This window comes from Cebidichthys violaceus, unplaced genomic scaffold (assembly GCF_023349555.1).
Source record: "Cebidichthys violaceus isolate CVI_PGR_0920_01 unplaced genomic scaffold, fCebVio1.0.p SCAF_23, whole genome shotgun sequence".
NCBI classification, from domain to species: domain Eukaryota; kingdom Metazoa; phylum Chordata; class Actinopteri; order Perciformes; family Stichaeidae; genus Cebidichthys; species Cebidichthys violaceus.
In genome coordinates, this window is record NW_027176406.1 from 840,131 (window position 1) to 859,432 (window position 19,302).

At 42.6% G+C, this 19,302-nt stretch overlaps 3 protein-coding genes across 5 annotated transcripts; 1 reads left to right on the forward strand and 2 right to left on the reverse strand.

The window, feature by feature from the left end:
- Positions 1-281: 281 nt before the first annotated feature.
- LOC137878460 (THAP domain-containing protein 1-like) lies at positions 282-4,920 on the forward strand. 3 transcript variants are annotated; one of them, XM_068718771.1, is made up of 5 exons: positions 282-553; positions 733-769; positions 959-1,091; positions 2,006-2,619; positions 2,971-4,920. In XM_068718771.1, the coding sequence occupies exons 1-4, from the start codon at positions 325-327 to the stop codon at positions 2,612-2,614; spliced, it is 1,008 nt and encodes a 335-aa protein (XP_068574872.1). In that variant the 5' UTR covers positions 282-324; the 3' UTR covers positions 2,615-2,619; positions 2,971-4,920. The 3 variants fall into 3 exon arrangements, with proteins under 3 accessions (XP_068574872.1, XP_068574871.1, XP_068574873.1); XM_068718770.1 differs by having other exon boundaries at positions 2,006-4,920; XM_068718772.1 differs by lacking the exon at positions 733-769 and having other exon boundaries at positions 2,006-4,920.
- Positions 4,921-5,434: 514 nt separating this feature from the next.
- Positions 5,435-11,041, reverse strand: LOC137878461 (pleckstrin homology domain-containing family F member 2-like). The gene is made up of 3 exons (XM_068718773.1): positions 10,934-11,041; positions 6,656-7,002; positions 5,435-6,373 (listed from the first exon to the last, which is right to left on the reverse strand). The coding sequence occupies exons 2-3, from the start codon at positions 6,936-6,938 to the stop codon at positions 5,778-5,780; spliced, it is 879 nt and encodes a 292-aa protein (XP_068574874.1). The 5' UTR covers positions 6,939-7,002; positions 10,934-11,041; the 3' UTR covers positions 5,435-5,777.
- Positions 11,042-15,302: 4,261 nt separating this feature from the next.
- Positions 15,303-18,167, reverse strand: mgp (matrix Gla protein). Its single transcript, XM_068719031.1, has 5 exons — positions 18,083-18,167; positions 16,682-16,773; positions 16,526-16,555; positions 16,209-16,314; positions 15,303-15,906 (listed from the first exon to the last, which is right to left on the reverse strand). Exons 1-5 carry the CDS (start codon positions 18,163-18,165, stop codon positions 15,750-15,752), a joined length of 468 nt encoding a protein of 155 aa, XP_068575132.1. The 5' UTR covers positions 18,166-18,167; the 3' UTR covers positions 15,303-15,749.
- Positions 18,168-19,302: the final 1,135 nt, after the last annotated feature.

Consider the following 19,302-nt stretch of genomic DNA (forward strand, 5'->3'; position numbering starts at 1 on the left):
ATTTTACAAAGTCCTGGGGAGAAGTGTTATCTATGTGTTTCAATATTTTAGGAGAAACACTTGATTGAGAGAGAGAGAGAGAGAGAGAGAGAGAGAGAGTATAACTTTGCTTATTTTCTTGTTCTCATTATCTTTTCTCTTTTATTTATACACACTCCACACCAGTTAGTGGCGGTAGTGCACCATAACGTTGTTTGTCAACCTTCATGAGCATGAAGAAGAAGACTTCTAGCTGCAACCAGAGGACTCGTTCCCTCCTGGTCAAAGGAGAGAATGCGGGTTTGAGCCACTTCCGCCTTGGCTTCACTTTTCAGACCCGACCTAATGCTTCGTCCGCCTCTCACAGACAGCCTGGCGGTGTTATCTTATATTCTTCTTATTTACAGCCTGTGGGTGTTATGCGTTTTTTCGTGTAGGAACTTAAACCCTTTCACGGTGCGTTTACGGTTCATTAAAGTTAATTGTAACATTGTGGTGTGTTGTCTAAGATGTCTTGTTCAGCCTACGGTTGTTCCAGAAGACATTCTAAGGGGTCGGACGTTAATTTTTTCCGGTGAGTAGCGTTACATTGTGTTTTAAGCCCGCTGTTCACTTGCTAAAATTAGCATTTATTTTTTACGTGAAATACAGATGCAGCTTTCTAACCTAGCTAGCTCGCTAGCTTTAGCGTTTGTTAGTTTTTTTTGACGTTTTGTGAATGAACATTTCTTCTACTGATAACATCTGCGGCAGAGGAGACGCAGCAAAGGCCCGTTGCTGCCCTCTGCAGGTCAGTTGTAGAACAACAGTAGAATCTGAGCCTATCTCTCCTGGTGTAACTTCCACTACTTGCCCAAACATTCCCAAAAGCTCTACAGTGAAGACTGACACATGATTTGATATCCACTTTCCATCTGTTATAACATATTGGAATGTCTGAATGCGAAAGTTAACTTCTATTTTTTCCTTCTTCAAACAGATTTCCTTTAGGTGATAATGCAAGGCTGAAGCAATGGTTGCTGAATGTGAGGAGGAGGAACTGGATCCCATCTAAAAGTTCACGTCTGTGCAGTACGCACTTTAAGGAGGATCAGTTCTTCATAGACAAGGAGGTAGACGGACACATTTTAGTGCATTAATTAATTACACAGTGAATTTTCTAAATGTACCAATACTTAGTTGTGAAAGTTATTGAAATACCAGACCTAACGTGGAGGTGACTTAACAGTAAAAACATATTGAATGTGTGGATATCACCCAGATGATGTACGTGGTCCTGGTGGATCTACACAAGTTTCATTACAACTGTATAGTTACTATGATTTCAATGCTCCTGTGTGTGAATACTTTTTTTTATAAATGGTTACAAAATGTGTGGTTTTCGCTTTTATTTGTTTATTGTCTTCTTTTGTTTGGAAAACCACCCTTAAAATCAGAATTTAAAGGTACAGTATGTAGGATTTAGGGGGATCTATTGGGAGAAATGGAATATAATATTCAGAATTGGGTTTTTTATTTAGTGTATAATCACTTTAGACTAAGAATTGTGTTATATAGTAAAGACAATATATGTTCCTTATTTGTTTTATGACATTAACATAGAGGCTTTTGAGAAATGCCAGTTGAATATCTAAGGGGCCAGACTAGCATTTATTAGCAAAAGTTGAATTTTCATAACCATGTTTTCATTAATATAAAGTCACCTGAAACCAAGAATTGTTGTTTTTCTTAGCTCAGAATGAGCCCTTCATGTCTTCGTAGGGAGCGGGTCTCTTCACAGAGCGCGCCATGTTGCACCGCCATGTCTCTACAGTGGCCCAGAAAGGACAAACCAAACACCGGCTCCAGAGATACCCTTTTGTGTTTTTACGTTACATAAAGGCCACTGTAGTCCTCTGGCACGCTTGGAAAGGGCTTTTCCTTTGGTTGCAATCTGCATCCTCACCACTAGATGTCACTGAATCCTACATACTGCTCCTTTAAATCACAAAATGTACCTGCTGATGTCTTCTGCATTTATCTTTAGGGCAAGAGGAGGCTGAAGGAGACTGCTGTGCCCACCATTTTCGTCTTTCAAAACCATTGGTTGATAGAGGATGTAACGAACACGACCACACAGACCAGCCTGCTACGATTGACTACCAACATTGACAATGATCCGTATCATAACATTGCCAATGCGGAGCAAGCGCCTATTGAGGAGGACGACGTTGTTGACTGCGATGTCGTTGACGGCGTCGTTGACGGCGTCTTTGACGATGTCCTTGATGATGACATCGTTCGGGTTATTGTCGGCGGCGATGTCGATGAAGTCGTTTCCGATGACAATACCGAGTGTGCGGCGAGCGTAACTTCACAATCCGCTTTGCACGATCATAGCTACCGGAGTCTGAAACAAGAGCAGATCTACGTGAGCACTGATCACAACTACATCGTTTCTGGTTCTCCCAGGACACTGAAACGCAAAGTGGACGCGGTACAAGATCAGCTCGTCTTGGCTCACAAAAAGCTGAAGCTAAAGTGTCAGGAGACGAGGCGAATGAAGTCGAGACTCTTGTCCATGAAAAATCTCACTAAGGATCTAAAGAAAAAGTTGAATGCAGTTGAAAAAACTCTTGCAGCGGTTCATAAGTAATGGAGGTAAGGCGCAAACAAGTCCAGGAGCTCAAAGCTTAGGGGAAGAAGTTGATCTGAAGTCTGATTATGTTAAAAGTCTCTCATAGAGATGCACCAATTGCAAATTTCTTGTCTGATTCCGATTGTCTTTTAACAAACTTAAATTGACTGCAAGGCTTCGGATTGTTTTTTTTGTTTTTTTTCCTACCACTGTCTCCTGAACCTACTTTAATTTTGGACTTCACAATGTTTTCAGTGAACTAACTTAACTGGTAATCAGAGGAATGAGCTTATCCGTCTTAGTCTTACCCAGGTGGGACTCTAGACATGTGACAGCTGAGTGCTGTATTAACAGAGTGTGGTTTGTGCACGTAGAGTCCTGTTCATAGTGGCAGCTGTGTCTAAGACTGCACCTGTCGCCGAGGCCTGCTTCCTCAGGTCCTGCTTCCTCAGGTCCTCAGCCCGTGACTTGGACGGTCTGCCACCTCCTCGTAAGCCTTCTTCTTACGGCAGCCTTGACGCAGGGTGAGGACAAACAGTTATTATTATTATTATAACCCCCGTTCTGGAAGGTCTATGACGTCGCGCTTGACATCTCGACACATCAGGCCAAACGACCTCGCTTACAGAGTTAGGACCGGTGACATCATCTGTGACGTCAACCCTCAACTCAAAGATAGTCATTACCGAAAACAAAGTCTAATCAAATGAAATAATCCGATCATGCTTAATTTGATTAGTAATGATCAGATGTTGCTGGCAGCAGCAGGTGGAGTTAAGTGAAGCTTCAATGATGCGCACCACCTGCACTCATAAGCAACAGACTATTTAATGAACCAAGACTTCAGGAGAAAACTGTTGTGGTTTTAGGTCCAGGACAGCAGGACAAGCAGCCGGACATAAACGTCCTGTTTAACAGGAGAAACGACGAGACTTTCGCTCCCATTTAATGTTTTCCAAAACATTCAAATTAAAAACACATCCATACTAAGTGGACCACAAAATAGACCTGTGAGCCTTGAAGGCAGGGATCAGGGAGGGAGGAGGGTTGAAACAAGATTTTCAAAGTAATGGTCAACTATTGCAGGTGGAGTTCAACGGGCGCTTCCATGGTTCCAGTCACAGCCGCTCCCTCTCATAAACAGCAGACAGTTTAATCAGCAAAACGTAGTTCAGGAGTTTCACTGAGCTTCTAACAGGGTTCTTCTGAGTCCGCTATAGACCAGGTTCTTTAAGGGATCTGCTTGTTTTGTCCCTCGCTGCAAAAGCCAAATGTGACACTAGGTGGCAGGAATGCCATTCTTCAACAGTCCAGCAGACACTCAGCAATAACACAAGACCAGCTGTCAAGTGCTTGTGTTACCCTCAACTTCAAATAATGTACTTATATACTTCTTTCTGAACACTTTCCAACAATCTACCTTTCAAAATAAGACGTTACGGCAGACTCTGTTCTCTGTACTGTGCTGACTCTGACCAATATGTTTGCAGCATGTATAAAATTAAACATAGTCATCATATTGTAACAGGTACGTGAAATGCATCTCTAATTTGGCCTTCAATGTCACGCTTGTCTGATTCAATATTTAAAAGGCTGCAGGATTTAATGGTAATCAACTTGACTCTGTGCATTTTCTACACATCTGCAATGCTCTGAACTCTATCAAACAACAAGCAGGTCTTCAGAAGCTCATTCTCTGCATAATTCAAACCAATTCTGTGACGTCAGCGGGATTATTACGTAGTAGTTTATGCACTTCATGCATCATGTAAACAGCCAGACTACACACAGTATTTACAGTAGAGGAAGTATTGAGCACAGCACGTAAATTAGGACCAAATGAAACCAACTGAATGCAACGATTTTATCATCACTGTTCAGAAAGACAGCTCAACAATATATATATATATATATATCTATTTACATTGTTTGAACTTGTTTTAGCATGTGAGCAGCTGTTATTTATTATTGAGTGTCTACTGTCCAGTAAAAAGAGGTCTTAGTGAAAAGTAGCTTTTGGAATAATACGGATCTGTCAGATATTATGAAACCGTCTCAACTCCAACAATGTTCTTCCTGCTAGCGCCTTCAGGTATGCTAAAAATATTTGGCACTCAGCAGATTTTAACCCTGTGAGAACTATCAACAACACTCACACACTTATAAAGGTCTTACGGTGTATTGATATAAAGTAGGAGCTGGAAGAGAGACAAGAGCACATGACTCACCGTCAACGTGTGTCACAGGTTCAGTTCATTTGTACGAAAATATAAATGTTTGATTATTTCACAAATCAAAAGAAATAAAGCAGTCAAAGAGACAAAGTTGGAAGTTGGAGGAGTGGACATTTCTGAGACGCTTTCGCATCCTCTTTGAAGATTTGGGACAAAGACTTGAGTGTCAGCAGTTTGTTGTGTTTAGTGAGACTAATCCCATGTCCGATAAATGCACTCTACTGTCTGATCTACAGTAAGTAGGCCACGTTTCCGTGTGTGGAGAAGTCAAACAGGTTTGACGCTACATTCTCAGAAATGACTCAACCAAGATTAGAGAGACTGAAACATTGAGTTGTTTATAAAACCTATAACTGATTTAGCTGTCCTACCTTCACAATAAAATGTCACAGCTGGGTTTGTTGAGCGCTCTATGGACTCAACACCCTAAAAGCACATAAAAGCAGTCTTTTAAAAAGGGCATTTTGAAAAAAAAGTCTGTTAATGAAGTCCTCTGAAACTAATCATGAAAATAAGGATTTTATAACGTTATATAATAAAAACAGAAGTTAAATTGGTGCATCTGACTCGATCTAATAATCACAAGAGACACAAATCCTTTACGAGTGTTTTAAGCGCTTTATTGTTGTTCGATAATTTCAAAGCAAAAATAAAAAAGTAGCAAAGTATAAACTGTTACAATGCAGTTTCATAACTGCATGCACTGCTCTTCTCAACATCCTCTGACATCAAATCATATTTGAGAAGACAATGGTGTTTTTCAGTGGCTCGAGGACCGGGTATGACAACGTTACATCGTTCTCCTTCAAGGTTTTTAACGTTACTCTGTTGCATTTGTTTACCTTTGTGTCATCTTAGCCCATTCAAAAGGCCAAATACTCGCTGACTTCATTGTTTAAGATGACGCTTGATGATGGCAAACATGTCTGAGGGACCGTCTCCATGTTTTACTGGGGCCTCTGATTCATTGGTCTCGGGTAAACATAGGTGTCCATCTGTCCACAGGTGTCCTGATGGGACACCAGCCAGCCGCCGTAAGTGTGGCCCTCCATCGTCTCCGCTCTCTCGTCTTCATCGCTGGACGGCGCCTCATTGTCCTCCTCCGAGCTATTCTTCCGAGTGCCGTTTCCTCCCGGGCCGGACACCTCATCCTCCTTCGTCCTCTGGTCGCACAGGCTGCAGACCCTCAACCGCTTGGTGGGGTGAATGTTTCCGATCACCGCTCGCTGCGTGGAGCACGCGTTGCACACCAAAAAGCCGCATTTCCGGCAGTGGTGGCGGCGATTGGTCTTGGTGAACTTGTTGAAGCAGCGCATGCACTTGAAGGCCGCCTGGTCTGGGATCCACGCCACAGCAAAGGTGGAGCCAGGTTGGCTGCTGCCGCCCTGCAGCAGGTTGGAGCGGCACTGCTCGATGTGCTCCATCCAGGCCCGCTTCTCCTCGTACGACGGGGCGGACACGAAGAACGACTTGCGCGGCGTGCGCATCAGCCATTGGTTCTTCAATCCCTCAGTGTCCTCCATGTCCTCGAGCATGATGTCCCCTGAAATGACAGTCAAGACGGCCTATTGAGAACATTGCAAAAAAAAAAAAAAGAAATGTCGTCTTATTTTTTCTTTTTGTGTGTGTTTTGTTTTTATATCTATAGAACGTTGTGCTCAATTGAAAGTAGTTTAGGTGGTATGTGGACAGGCAAACAGGTGCAGAGCAATAAATACTTGGTCACTCTAGCTTGAGTGGAGCTGTAAACACAGATACTGGTTTGATCACCAGCTTTCTCTTCAGTCGGACTGGATGAAGTGAAGCCACAGGAGGAGTTGCTCACCTAGAGGGATGACCTTCTGGTTTTTGTGCCAGCGGCCGTGCAGGATGATGCTGCCGTACACCAGCACGTCGTTGAAGAGGAAGAAAACCTTCGGCTGGGGCTTCCGGCGGCCCTGCTTCACCAGGCGGCCCTGTCCCATCAGAACCCGACCCGGCTTGGACAGGGGCTGCCCCGCCGGAGCAAATGAATTATCCACCGCCTGGATGCGATGGCGGTTCTCTTTGTCGAACGTGAACAGGTCCATCGCGGCAATTGAATAACCTGCTGTTGGCAGCGGGATCATAAACAAGGTGTAGGAGATGGGCTGGGTGGAGTCAGACTCCTTCCTGGTGACGCCATCGGAGGTACTGAGGTTACATTCAAGACAAACCCGTTAGACGAGGAATAAGGGAGATTATGTGGCGTGTTGTTGTACATTTAGAATTCTTTTTTTTTTTTACAGTTTAGAAGCTACTCTGGAAATTTAGAACAAAGAGTAACCGTAGCGGGCTGCATTTAAGAGGAACATAGTGTTTTTTTTACTACTTTAATGTTATTTAACGGACAAAGTTCCTGGTTACATTTTTAGATAAATAATTTACATGCAAAACATGATCAGTTTATACAGTAAAATACATTGCTACAGATTAAACACCAAACAACACCGTTCAAATTAGCTACACATTACTTTTACGCAAGTAACATTTTGAATGCAGCACTCTTAATGAAAATAAGCCGCCTCTTTCCTTCCTGCACGACATCAAATATGAAATCATATTACATTGAAACAAGACTAGAGTCTGCAGTCATCAGAGCAGCTCTGTGAGGCATGTTAGACAAACTAACACGCTTAAACAAAGCAGATTTTTTTAAAAGTTTGGCTATTTAGTTACTAAAAATATAAGTAGGGAAACAACAAGAATACGCAGCAATATTACCGCCTCGAGCACACGCTCAACAAGCAACATAATCGAGTATTTCATGTCCCGCCGTCCGATTGCTTATGTTCACCGTGTTTTACGACGTTGGCCTACAGCTGACGCCGATGGGAATGTCATTCGTTTTGCAGGTATTTGGTCATACATCAAAGTATTGAAATTTAAATTGAATAGATGAAGAGCCATTGTGGTATTGAGAGACTGGTTGCGCAACTCGGCCAGCAGCTGGAATGAAAAAATAAACTTTGGTGACAACAGGTGTTCGTCTCTCACAATGCCGCCTGTGTCACAGACATTGTGTGTGGAGCTTCTCTGGCAGTCCACAGGTACTAATTATGCAAATCAGCCAGAAATAAACAGCAGGCTTACATCATCGGGTCAAGACACTTTGTCAATCAGCAGTGATACTGTTACACAATGAGCGGTAAACAAAACGTACGCAAGGCAAAAATACAAGGGGATCTCCAGAGGGTGGGGGTTAGAGTTCTCTTCCAATGAGGAAATACATTTGAACACATCGTTTACCGACACAAAACGTCATTTGGACTAAATAATGCTTGCCAGTTTATTATTTAGTATGATAAAACATTACTTAGGCTAAAATAAAAAGCATATTTTAGAAAAAAAACATCTCTACTTTGAGAATCTTCTCCACTAACAAAACCTTATTTTGTCCAAATGATATAATAATTTTGTGTTCAGCACCCATCAAGTATGGGCTTTGTGTCATTTAGACTTTTATGCTGATAAAGTAACTAAGCTCCCCAATCTTCTCTGTTTCTGTAGTTTCATCAGTGACGGAGTTGTCTGACTAAATACTCCAGTGATCCAAAATAGATTTACTTCACAAGACGCAGTCAGGCGATTAAGATCAACCCCAAATCTCCACAAAATGTGCAGCTGAGGCTTGAGATCTGTGTCATGCTTTAAGGAAATGAATGAGCAAAAACTTAGCAACCACTTTCAGTAACTGGTTTATATGTGGAGCCATTGTGAGAACACAAGTACTACTACAGAAAGTGCATGTACTCTGAATTCAAGAGGTATTTACTGAAGTAGCATCAATCACTTGATCAGAGACGGTGGGGTTTCGCTGTGTGTAGGTCAGAGAAATATGACCGTCACCCTGTCGACGCTGTGGAGTCCTTCCTCCTCCTGAGCTCCATCATAACCCAGGACCTCAAGTGGGAGCTGAACATCAGCTCCATTACAAAGAGGGCTCAGCAGAGGATGTACTTCCTGAGGCAGCTGAAGAAGTTCGACCGGGCCAAAGACAATTACATACATTTACAGATCCCTGCTCAACTGTTCACTTTAAATATACACTTAACACTTCAGTAACAGACTCATTTTAGCATACTCTTATATTGTTTATTGTCATGCACCAATCACCAAGCCGTATCCCTTGTATGTGCAAAGGTACATGGCAAAAAAACCCATTTCTGATTCTGAAGTAAACCCATTGACTTCAAGACGAGCACTCCATAGAAGCCTGTGAGAAGATGCCCCCTACCTCTCACTTGATTTATGACCTCAGTAAATATTGTACATGAGTGTATGGCCTCATTTTGTAGATTATGTTCCCATTTAGAGTAAAACAAGAAGATAGAGCAGCGTGTGTTTTATGGCGTTGCTACTTGACGTTACCTTGTGGTTGACAGGTTGCTAACACGTCTGCTACTCAGAGTTTTCATCTTAGGACTTTAACCGCTTCACGGTGTGTTTTCAGTTCATGAAAGGGTTCTGTTCTGTTCGCCTAAAAAATGCCTTATTCTGCGTTCAGTTGTACTTAACAGCGAGATCCACCTTCGCCTGACCACGTCACGGTGACTACGTCCACGTGACTATTATGCCGCGCAAAATTCAGATGGAGGGCAGGACGTGAAGAACCTGTATACTGCACGAAGTGGAAGTGGAGCAAAGTGAATACATAAAAGGGTTGGTTGAAAACTTGATTGAACAGTTATCGCCAGAAAAATAGAAGCACATATTGGATGTGATCGCTACAAAATGAAGAAGAGCGATTTATCCGGTGTGGAGGCGGTCGACATCACAAATGGCCTCATCCTCCAGACCTCCTCCTACAGGGCTCGCCAGCTAACATCGCTAAAAACAAATCTCCCGGTAGATAGCTAGCTAGCTTCCTCCCGCTTAAAAGCAATGACAGAAACACAGACCATGGTACTGCGGTCAAGTCAGCAGACATTCAGATCTCCGTGGTCAACAAGTAAAAATGTCAGATTTTCAGCATGGGTGGAGTCAACGATGTCCTCAACACATACATATCAGTCATTGTCTGCAATTATTGAGAAACATTTTTATAGCACCTCAAATATTCAGTTATTAGATGTTTTCTCGGTTCAAATGTATGACTTTTACTTTGAAATATCTCTTAATTGGTACAGTAAAATTGTCTGATTTTCAGCATGGGTGGAGTCAGAGATGTGTTGAACACATATTCCTCAGTCATTGTTTGGAATTATTGAGAAAATACTTTTTATAACACTTCATATATTCAATTAGATATTTTCTCTGTATAAATGTATGACATTTACTTTGAAATATTTCTTAATTCGTACAGTAAAAATTCCCGATTTTCTGTATGGGTGGAGTCAACGATGCCTTGATTACATATACATCAGTCATTGTGTGGAATTATTGAGAAAAACATTTTTATAGCACCTTAAAAATGTCCGAAATTTGCCATTTGAATTCAGTTCAGAGTTTTTGCTTAGTAAAATATCTTAATTGACTGTCAGTCAGGTATTATTCATTTTAATATCTTTCCAGCAACCCTCAAATCAAAGAATAAAGACACTTCACGCACAATTTAGGTGTATTTTCCCATTTACTCACGAGATGCAGGTAACATGTTTCATACTTAATGTGAATATAATTAATTTAATCTTATTTCCACTATGCAATATGTATACTTTGTTTCACGGATACAACAAAGTATCCAACATTCAGACGAAACATCTTATTTTGAAAACCGGATATTCGTCTGAAGAAAACCGAATGTTGTCTCAAGTTAATCTTTCCGCTAACTTTACAAAGTCCTTCGCTCGCTCCCAATCTGTGCCGTTTGAATGCGTTTACCGTATATTTCAGCATATAGGCGCACTACAAATTAAGTGTCTGCTGAGTTAACCATGGATATCGGAGTGTCTGCTGACTTGACTGCAGTACCATACTGGTGATATCACCAGAAACATAGCCAGACACGTCTGTGATAATATCACCCCGTGGTGTTTGTTCTGTAGCTAGTGTTTTGCCATTTTTAGCTAGCTAGCTAGCTTACGCACCTCTTTTTGATCCATGTCAGTCGCCATTTCTCTGTGATTTAAAAAAAACGTCTTACCTTTGTGTACAACTATTTTCGGGAGTCGAAAGCAGCCCTTTGTTTTTTACTAGATTTGTTTGGTTGGAACAGCCGTAAACAGCGCAAACCAGAGGCACTATTGCTGCAGTGCTGAACCTGCCTCCAGTCGCCTGCTGCACTCCACCTGGAAAGCACGCCGATGTGTGACGTCATATGCAAAGAACCTATACTGTCTGTGATGTCATGCTCACGGTCAACAGGAACATCTAGTGGCCATAATTTGTCAAAGCAGTTCTATTCAGCTATCTATTATGTTAATCTATCCAGGGTCACATGTTATAAAAGAACACACACACACACACACACACACACACACACACAGACACACAGAAGGGTTTTATTTATTTGTATTTATTCTTTATTTAGTTTCATCACACTACTCTATGGTAACAGCAATTATAGAATTACAGAAACAATTCTGTGGGTTTAAGTTGGATGGAAAATATATCCCCATGCAGATATTACTCCCTTTGCTCAACTGTCTCACATCTGTTTGCATTTTTATCCCCAAATCTCTCAGTTTTTAAGTTGTGTAAAAACGTTGACAGACTGGCACATTTTTGGAATATTTTTGCTCATGCTTTTTTTTTTTTTTGGCCTAACTAAAAAAAAATCAGTTGTCATGGTTTGGCTTCTAATAGGGGATTGAGAGAGAGAGAGAGAGAGAGAGAGAGAGAGAGAGAGGAGAGGGAGAGTGATTACAGAGATGCAACACACACACGTCATTCACACAAATAGTGCTTCAGGACTACGTTAGATTAAAAGACACATCATATATATGCTGCTGGATTTGACCCCCATGCTTCTTATAGGTGACGTGAAAGTGATACCTCTCCAGCTGGGTCAGAGACAATTCTCCAGCAGCTCTCTTCTGCCTCACCACAGTGGAGGCCTGCTCCCTCTCCACAAACAAACCTGCACATGTAACACAACTTTTGTGATTGTATATGTATATACTGTAAATGTATATACACAATGTCTACCGATCAACCCAAATCAAATGCATGAGAAAGATTCAACGTATGAATAGCAACTCGGCAGAAATAACAATTTTGTGTTAAACCATGAAAGAAAGTCCAGGTGCTGCAAATAAAATGTGGATTAATACAGAATTCATAAGTTCAAAATGTCTTTATCATCATTCTACATGTATATAAGAAATCAGAGTAGTATTAAACAAAATGTTAAACTAATAATCAGTTTTCTATTTCATTAATTTGTCTAGAACTCTCAGATGTTGTCCAGCCAAACTGTGGGAATCATCAGGTTTAGTTCTTGAGGCAATATGTTACATATTAATGCAACTTTGATCATAAAGTCAAAACATGATCTTACCCTCCTGAGCAGGGCTGTCAGCAGGCTGGGAGCCAGTGGAGGCATCTGTCAGATATATGGGGGGAACATATGAATAATAACAATGTTTTTATTTGATTTGATCATTTTCAATCCAGGAAGAGTCCCTCTTTCAAGTCATTCCTTTTAAAGTAAACCTCTGTCTTTACTTAAGCCAGAACTAAATGCATCAGTTGGCCAGACATTTAGTATCAGTGTCAGTAGTTTGTTTGCTTGTTTGTTTGCAGAACAGCATTCAAATCCTATAAAAATATACTATAATAAAGAGCTTTGTTTTATCATATGCTGTTGTGCAGCTCTTACCTGAAGTCAGACAGATGACAGCAGGGAGCAGAGAACCAAGACGGCCAAAGTCTTCATCTCTCAGCCTCTTTCTTCAGCGTCAGCGTATCAGGCAGCAAGTAGACTTCAACAGCTCTCTCTCTCTCTCTCTCTCTCTCTCTCTCTCTCTCTCTCTCTCATATATGCACATATACACACTGGATTTATAGATGCGGCCCTCTGTGTGTGATTGGTTAGGGAATCATATATCACACCAGAGATACACACCTCCACAAGAATGATGCAAAAACAAATTTTAAGTTTATTTTTTTTGCATAAATGGGGATAAAGGTGAACACATAGAGGACAAGAGGTCTTCTCCCAAAAGGCAGGTATTTGTTTTAAAGCAAAGGTGATGAGAAAGCAAATGTGGGGGTGACTCTCAAATGTCAAATATGAGCCACTGTGTTATTCAATGAACAGTATTTGACACCTTGTGGAGGTCGTTTGAGCTGCGGCTGAGAAACTAGATTTCTTCTTGTACATCGTGAAATGTTTTCGCGTATAAAGATGAAAGAAAATGATTGAAGAGGAGATGCTCAAACATTGTAACAGAGGTGTAAAATGCAGTGACATCGCGTCACCGGACTTCTTGCTGTCAGTAATAAACCATTTGATGAAACGTTAGGGATGCCATGCCAGCTGGCAGCCTGGAGAGGTCCCAGTTTTACAGCACACCCACACACTTTCACATGCAGGTCACGAAGTGGATACAGCAGAGAAGAACATGTAACACAAACTGAAACAGGATAAAACCGCCGTCCCACATTATGTGACATGATTTTAATCTGAGGGCCCTCTCTCCCTCTTTATTGCAAACCGCGGTGATTTCCTACAGAAACAAAAGCAACATTTAGAAACAAACCCAGTGTGTTTGAAGATTTGTGGAGGGGTAATTTCAAATGTGGAAAGTTTTTTTTCTTCTTCTCCAGAAACAAGTGGGTGGTTTCCCAATAAAGCGGTGGGAAAAGCTTCATACAGTGGAGTGGGACATGTTAACTAACTTTTTGTAAACTTTCATCATTTAAAAAAAATCCAACAGAAAACATCTAACTCTTCTCTATTGTATTTGTTCATTAAAAAGAGACCATTGCTGGTAATGTTGAAGCTGAATGCAGCATCTGATGCACTAGAAAATATCTTAATCTGTGATGTGAAAGCGTCCCTCCAGAATGTTTTCTCCTCTGCTCTTCTTGTTGCTTTTCCCGCCTGGATATTTAGATTCTGGACTGGTCCTGAGAGTATTCTATGGGGTGTAATTTGACCGTCTGGGTCAATGTCGGTGCCTTGACAGAGGAGGATTCAACCTCAGGACGAGTTGAATTGTGCTGATCGGAGGCCTTCTGGCGACACGACAAAACACACATCCAGTATGTCTGTCTTTTTCAGGCCCTGCTGGGCCATGCAGACGTCTGCTGCCTTCTGTGTGTCTGTCTGCAGCAGGAGGATGCTGATACATTCCTCCTGAGATTACAAGGAGCCAGATCTTCACCACACAAACATTAGCCCTGTTAGCTGGTTTGAACGACAAGTAGCAAATATTTTCTATAGCATGTGAGAGTGAATGCTAAAGTTACATTTCTGAAATTAAGTAATGCACACCATCACTTAACTCAATGACATAATAGCTAACCAACGATAAGAAATGTATCCTCATCTGACGAGCTGACTTTACTCTACGATCATAGTTAGCTGTATTAGCTTGCTGTAGCACTAGCTAGCTAGCGCGAATTAGCTAGGCATCCGTGGTGATGTGTGTGTTTTGTAGAAGCAACGTAAATAAAAAAGAAAATTCAGTTAATCTTATGCATAAATACCAAGTTCGAATCGATCAAAATGACTGAACGAGAGTTTACATTGTTTTATGATGATGTTTACTTGAGCGTAGGCCTACTTCGTGTGTACATATTGTACACAATTATTCCACAAATATAGTTACTTTGCAGATTAATATTTTTTATTTAAAAACATTAACAGTTTATGAGATCAAATACATTGTTTTTACCCCTTTTTTGGTGTGCAGGTGTGCAGTTTGGGGCTCGTTACCCCGTTTTAGATGTCTTTGAGTTGTTCCACCAAAGGGACATTTAAAGGAGCAGTGCGTAGGATTTAGTGGCAGCTAGTGGTGTAACTAAACGCCCCTTTGCGCGTCCCTCCCTTTCCCAAGCATGTGGAGAACTATGGTGGCCTTCAGGTACAAGTCACAATGTGAAAGGCTCTCGCTAGAGCCACTGTCTGGCTTGTCCATTCTGGGCCACTGTAGAAACATGGCGGACTCTGTGAAGAGAATCCGCCCCCTACGTAGATATGAAGGGCTCATTGTAAGCTACAAAAACACAACGATTCTTGGTTTCAGGTGACTTTACATCAATGAAAACATGGTTGTTGAGTATTCAACTTCTGCTGATGAATGCTACAGTCTGGCCCCTTTAAATATTTCCACTGGCAGTTCTCAAAAGGCTCTATGTTAATCTCCTAAAACAAATAAGGAAAACATATTGTCTTTACATGTATGAGTATACATTCAAACACTATTCTCGGTCTAAAAACACACAGAGCTGTAAAATTAGCCATTTCATCTATCATTCTAACATCTGCCATGTGTTGCAAACACTGACACTCAACGCCAAAAGTTCTCACACACCCATATGGCAAAGAAATTGCACAAACAGGATTCGGATAAACCCCAATAAAGGGGAATTTATTTATTTATTCAAAGCAATGGAAAAAATAAATCACTGACAGCAGTGCTGGCCTGGATAAATAGGTGGATAATGTGAGAAACGGTTAGTGGATAGTGAGCGAAACACTTCAGTCGTGCATAAAGCGCATAAAGCTCATAAATGCGGTGAAGGTGTGATAATAGCGGATAAAGGTTATCCTGAGATTACACAAGAGATTGGCCGTGAATTTCTACACGCCTGTAACTGACACTGGATGCCTTTGTGTCTACAGAACGTGTTTTTCTTCTAGGATCCATTCCACATCCACAAGAGGCCACAAAAACAACACATAAATTATAGAAAAGTTGTGATATGGGGGGGGGGGGGGGGGGTGATGAAGGAACGCGCATTCGTTCCCAGACGATAATGATGATTCTGCTTTTCGACAGACTCTCTGTTTAGTACCGACGAGTCACGGCTGGTCTCTGGGGTTGATTTCGGGAGCCGAAGTACCTCTGGTAGGCCTGTTGAAAGCCGTGGCGATAGGCGTAGAAGCGGCAGGGAGAGTAGTCCTCACAGGTCTCCGCACGCCTCTCCGCCGGAGACTTTATCGTCCTGGACGAGATGTAAGGGGGAGTACAGAGATACGTCACAAAGGCAGACAGAGACAGTTAGAGGGGAAGAATGAGTGAGAAGAAGGAAGAGGATTGTAATCAGAAACAGCTTGTGTCTTTGCTTTGTTGCCTTTCCTCCTAAATTCTTAGATTCTAGCATTTAGCTTCAGTCTCTCTCTCTGTCCCGTAGACTTTTTTAATAGTGTCATTAAGTTTGTGCATGCCTCTCTGTGTGGTTTTTACATATGTAGGGTGCACAAGGGTAATGTGCTGTGCATGCATGTCTGTGGTTGTGTCTTCTACCTCATGAAGTGGTAATAGTTGTGGCCGTTCCCTCTGGCTGGGTTGTATACGTTGCCCCTCTGTGGCGTGATGAACGAGTTGGCTTGGTTCGGAGGCACAAACAGATCTGGAAGCACAAAACTTTTACTAGACAAAAAGTCTAGATTTTGAATCGGGTATAAGGCATGCCCATCGTGCAACTGATCTAAGTCCGGCGAGATAAAGGGCAGGGGAATGTTAGCCAGGGTTAAATACATTACGCTGTATAACAGGCGGCGTCTTGTTGGTTAGAACTTGCATGCATGTTTTTCCATGAACGAGAGACAACATTTAATCACCTTCAACGGATTCTGTGCTTTCATGAGAGTCTACGGGAAAAACATGGAGTCGGGTTAATCATAAATGATGATGATGAATGGGATGAATTATGTGTTTTGAATGAATAGTGGCTGCTGAGCGACAGAGGAGCTGAGGACGTCGGGGAGGACCTGTACCGTAGCAGACGCAGAAAGAGACCGCGGCACAGAGTGCCAGAAACTGAAGGAGGCTCCTCATCCTGGTGGCTTGCGTAATCCGCTCTGTGGCGCTGGACAAAGAGGAGAAAGGTGTTTCAGTGAGTCAGGCCGGTCAGACCACAGTGAGACTTAGACAGGAGAAAGAGAGAGAAAGTGGCTCCGATTTCAAAACTGCGGGTAAACAGGAGAGAACCACAAGCAGGGATAGGAGGCTGAATGGGGAAACGCTTCTAAATCTGGGCCCGTGGTTTTGTGCATACGACCGGCACACATACTGTACGTCTACACATGCTGGCGAGTTGCTGCAGTGACTGGATGTACAAACACCCACTCAGTAGCTGGAGCCCCACTTTGTAGGGAACAACCAGAGAATAGCTGTGTAGCTAATAGAGTCCTCATAAACTTAATGCAGGGAGATAAGTGGAAGTTATATAGAGGCAGGTATTCTGGGTGGCTCTGCACGCACACACACACACACACACACACACACACACACACACACACACACACACACACACACACACACACACACACACACACACACACACATCTGCACTCAGTCACGCACATAAAGGGACCTAAGGTAAGGTGTGTGACACCTGAACAAACAGTAATGCCAGATGTGTGTATCAGCCCAATACACGCACACACACACACACACACACACACACACACACACCCTCTCTATTCGCATGCCTGCAGTGCAGAAAAGCTTTCATCCCCATCTTCTGTTTGTGGGATTTGGACGGGATTCTGTTTCAGCAGCCCTCCTTTTTTTCTCAGTCAATAGCAGCTTTCATTATACATAAACACACGCGCACGCACAACTCACTGACACATACTCAGACACACACGCAGCACTCATAACATCAGCCCCTCAGGCATATCTTGGCTTACAGTCGTACCCGGACTCACAGCGAGCACAGAAACAGAGAGCCTTTGGCCCAAAAGTTCACAAAGACTGCCATCTAGACGAGCGTGTGTGTGTGTGTGTGTGTGTGTGTGTGTGTGTGTGTCAGCTGCTGACACTCAAAACAGTGAGTTTTATGTTGGTCTGAGTCTTAGCAGGGGTCCTGGTGGGTTCATTTTCCCCACTGAATGTGCCCACCTCACTGGAAAAAGCCACAGGCATGCTGTTGGGCACAAACATAACCAACCTGAGGCTGCATATGAAGTACTCTACACTTACAGACGGGTATTGTAGGACTATTGTACTATGAGGATTACATGTTGCAGCAATATACCAACACAAAATAAACAACTACAAAAATGCATCGGCTAATAGATAAGATGAGATAAGTTTTGCCAAAGTTGAAAAGAGATGTAAACTACCTCTACAGTTCACCACGCCATTCAGATGATCTGTTTTAATGTACTCACCGTGAAAGATAAGTATGAAGTCTTGGAAATATCTCTGTGTCTGTGTTTTCCTCCCGAGAAATATTCCCCCAAATTCCTGACATCACGTCTTTTATACTCACCTCTCCCCCCCCCACCTCTTCATTTCTACCCACCACCTCCCCCTTAGCCCTCGCCCTCTCTCTCTCTCTCCTCCCTTCTCACACTATCAGCCCTCTTTTTCCACCGTTTAATCAGTATTAACTCACTCCCTCCCCAACTCCAGCGGCCTCCACTGAAAAATACAGATGGGGGGGGGGGGGGGGGGGGGGGGGGGGCGAGGGGGAGGGAGGGAGACAAAACAAGCAGGGGGGTAAACAGAGAGGGGTGAGGAACGCTTGGCACGGGGGACATCTAACCTGCACCATCGCAGATATGTGATAGTATTCACTGTTGTTTGCCAGCATGGCGCCGTTATACGAAAATACCATCCATGCAGACACAACATGGACCGTCTCACCTGTCTCACCTGGACAGCAACACTTAGTTCTGGTATGATGTCATCTTACATGAGCATATTGACCATTGTTTGAAGGCACTTTGAGGGTTGAACTATCTCTTTAACATTCATGAATGAGAAGCTGTGATCTCAAGCAGTCACCGTATCACTGCTGGTATTCTAGCAACACAACGGCTGACTCAGCAGTACACCTACGTTAAAGTCACACGGGACAACATCCATGTGGTGTGCATCACATTTGGCTGAGGCGGAACATCTGTGAATAGCTTGTGTGAAAGCAGACCCTTGCCAAAAAGCAAACAAACCAGAATAGGAGGACGGGCTATAGCAGGAATCAGCTGGTTTCCAGACAGACAGATAAACATTAAGGCAGACGGTAAAGATGGAGATAAACCCCGGCGACAGATAAGAGGAGAGATTCAGAGAGAAAGCACATGTCGGTGCAGCCGTGGGTGTTTTTCTGGCGCTGCAGGCCGCAGACACATTCGGTGATGTGGTCATGTTGGGCCCTCCAGCGCAGATATTAAATGTCAAACACAAAGCAGAGGGTGGGAGATGAATGAGGGCGACTGTTTTGACTTTCTCAAAGACTTCAGTTAAGTAGTTTGAAATCGTTCCTAAACTTAGAGACCGGCAAAGAGGAGAGGGCGAATGAGAAAAGGTGGAGTGGGTGATTGCATGGAAAAAAATAGTCAAACAGAGATTTATTTTTTCACCCTTCTCCTCCCAGCGTTCTCTCTTG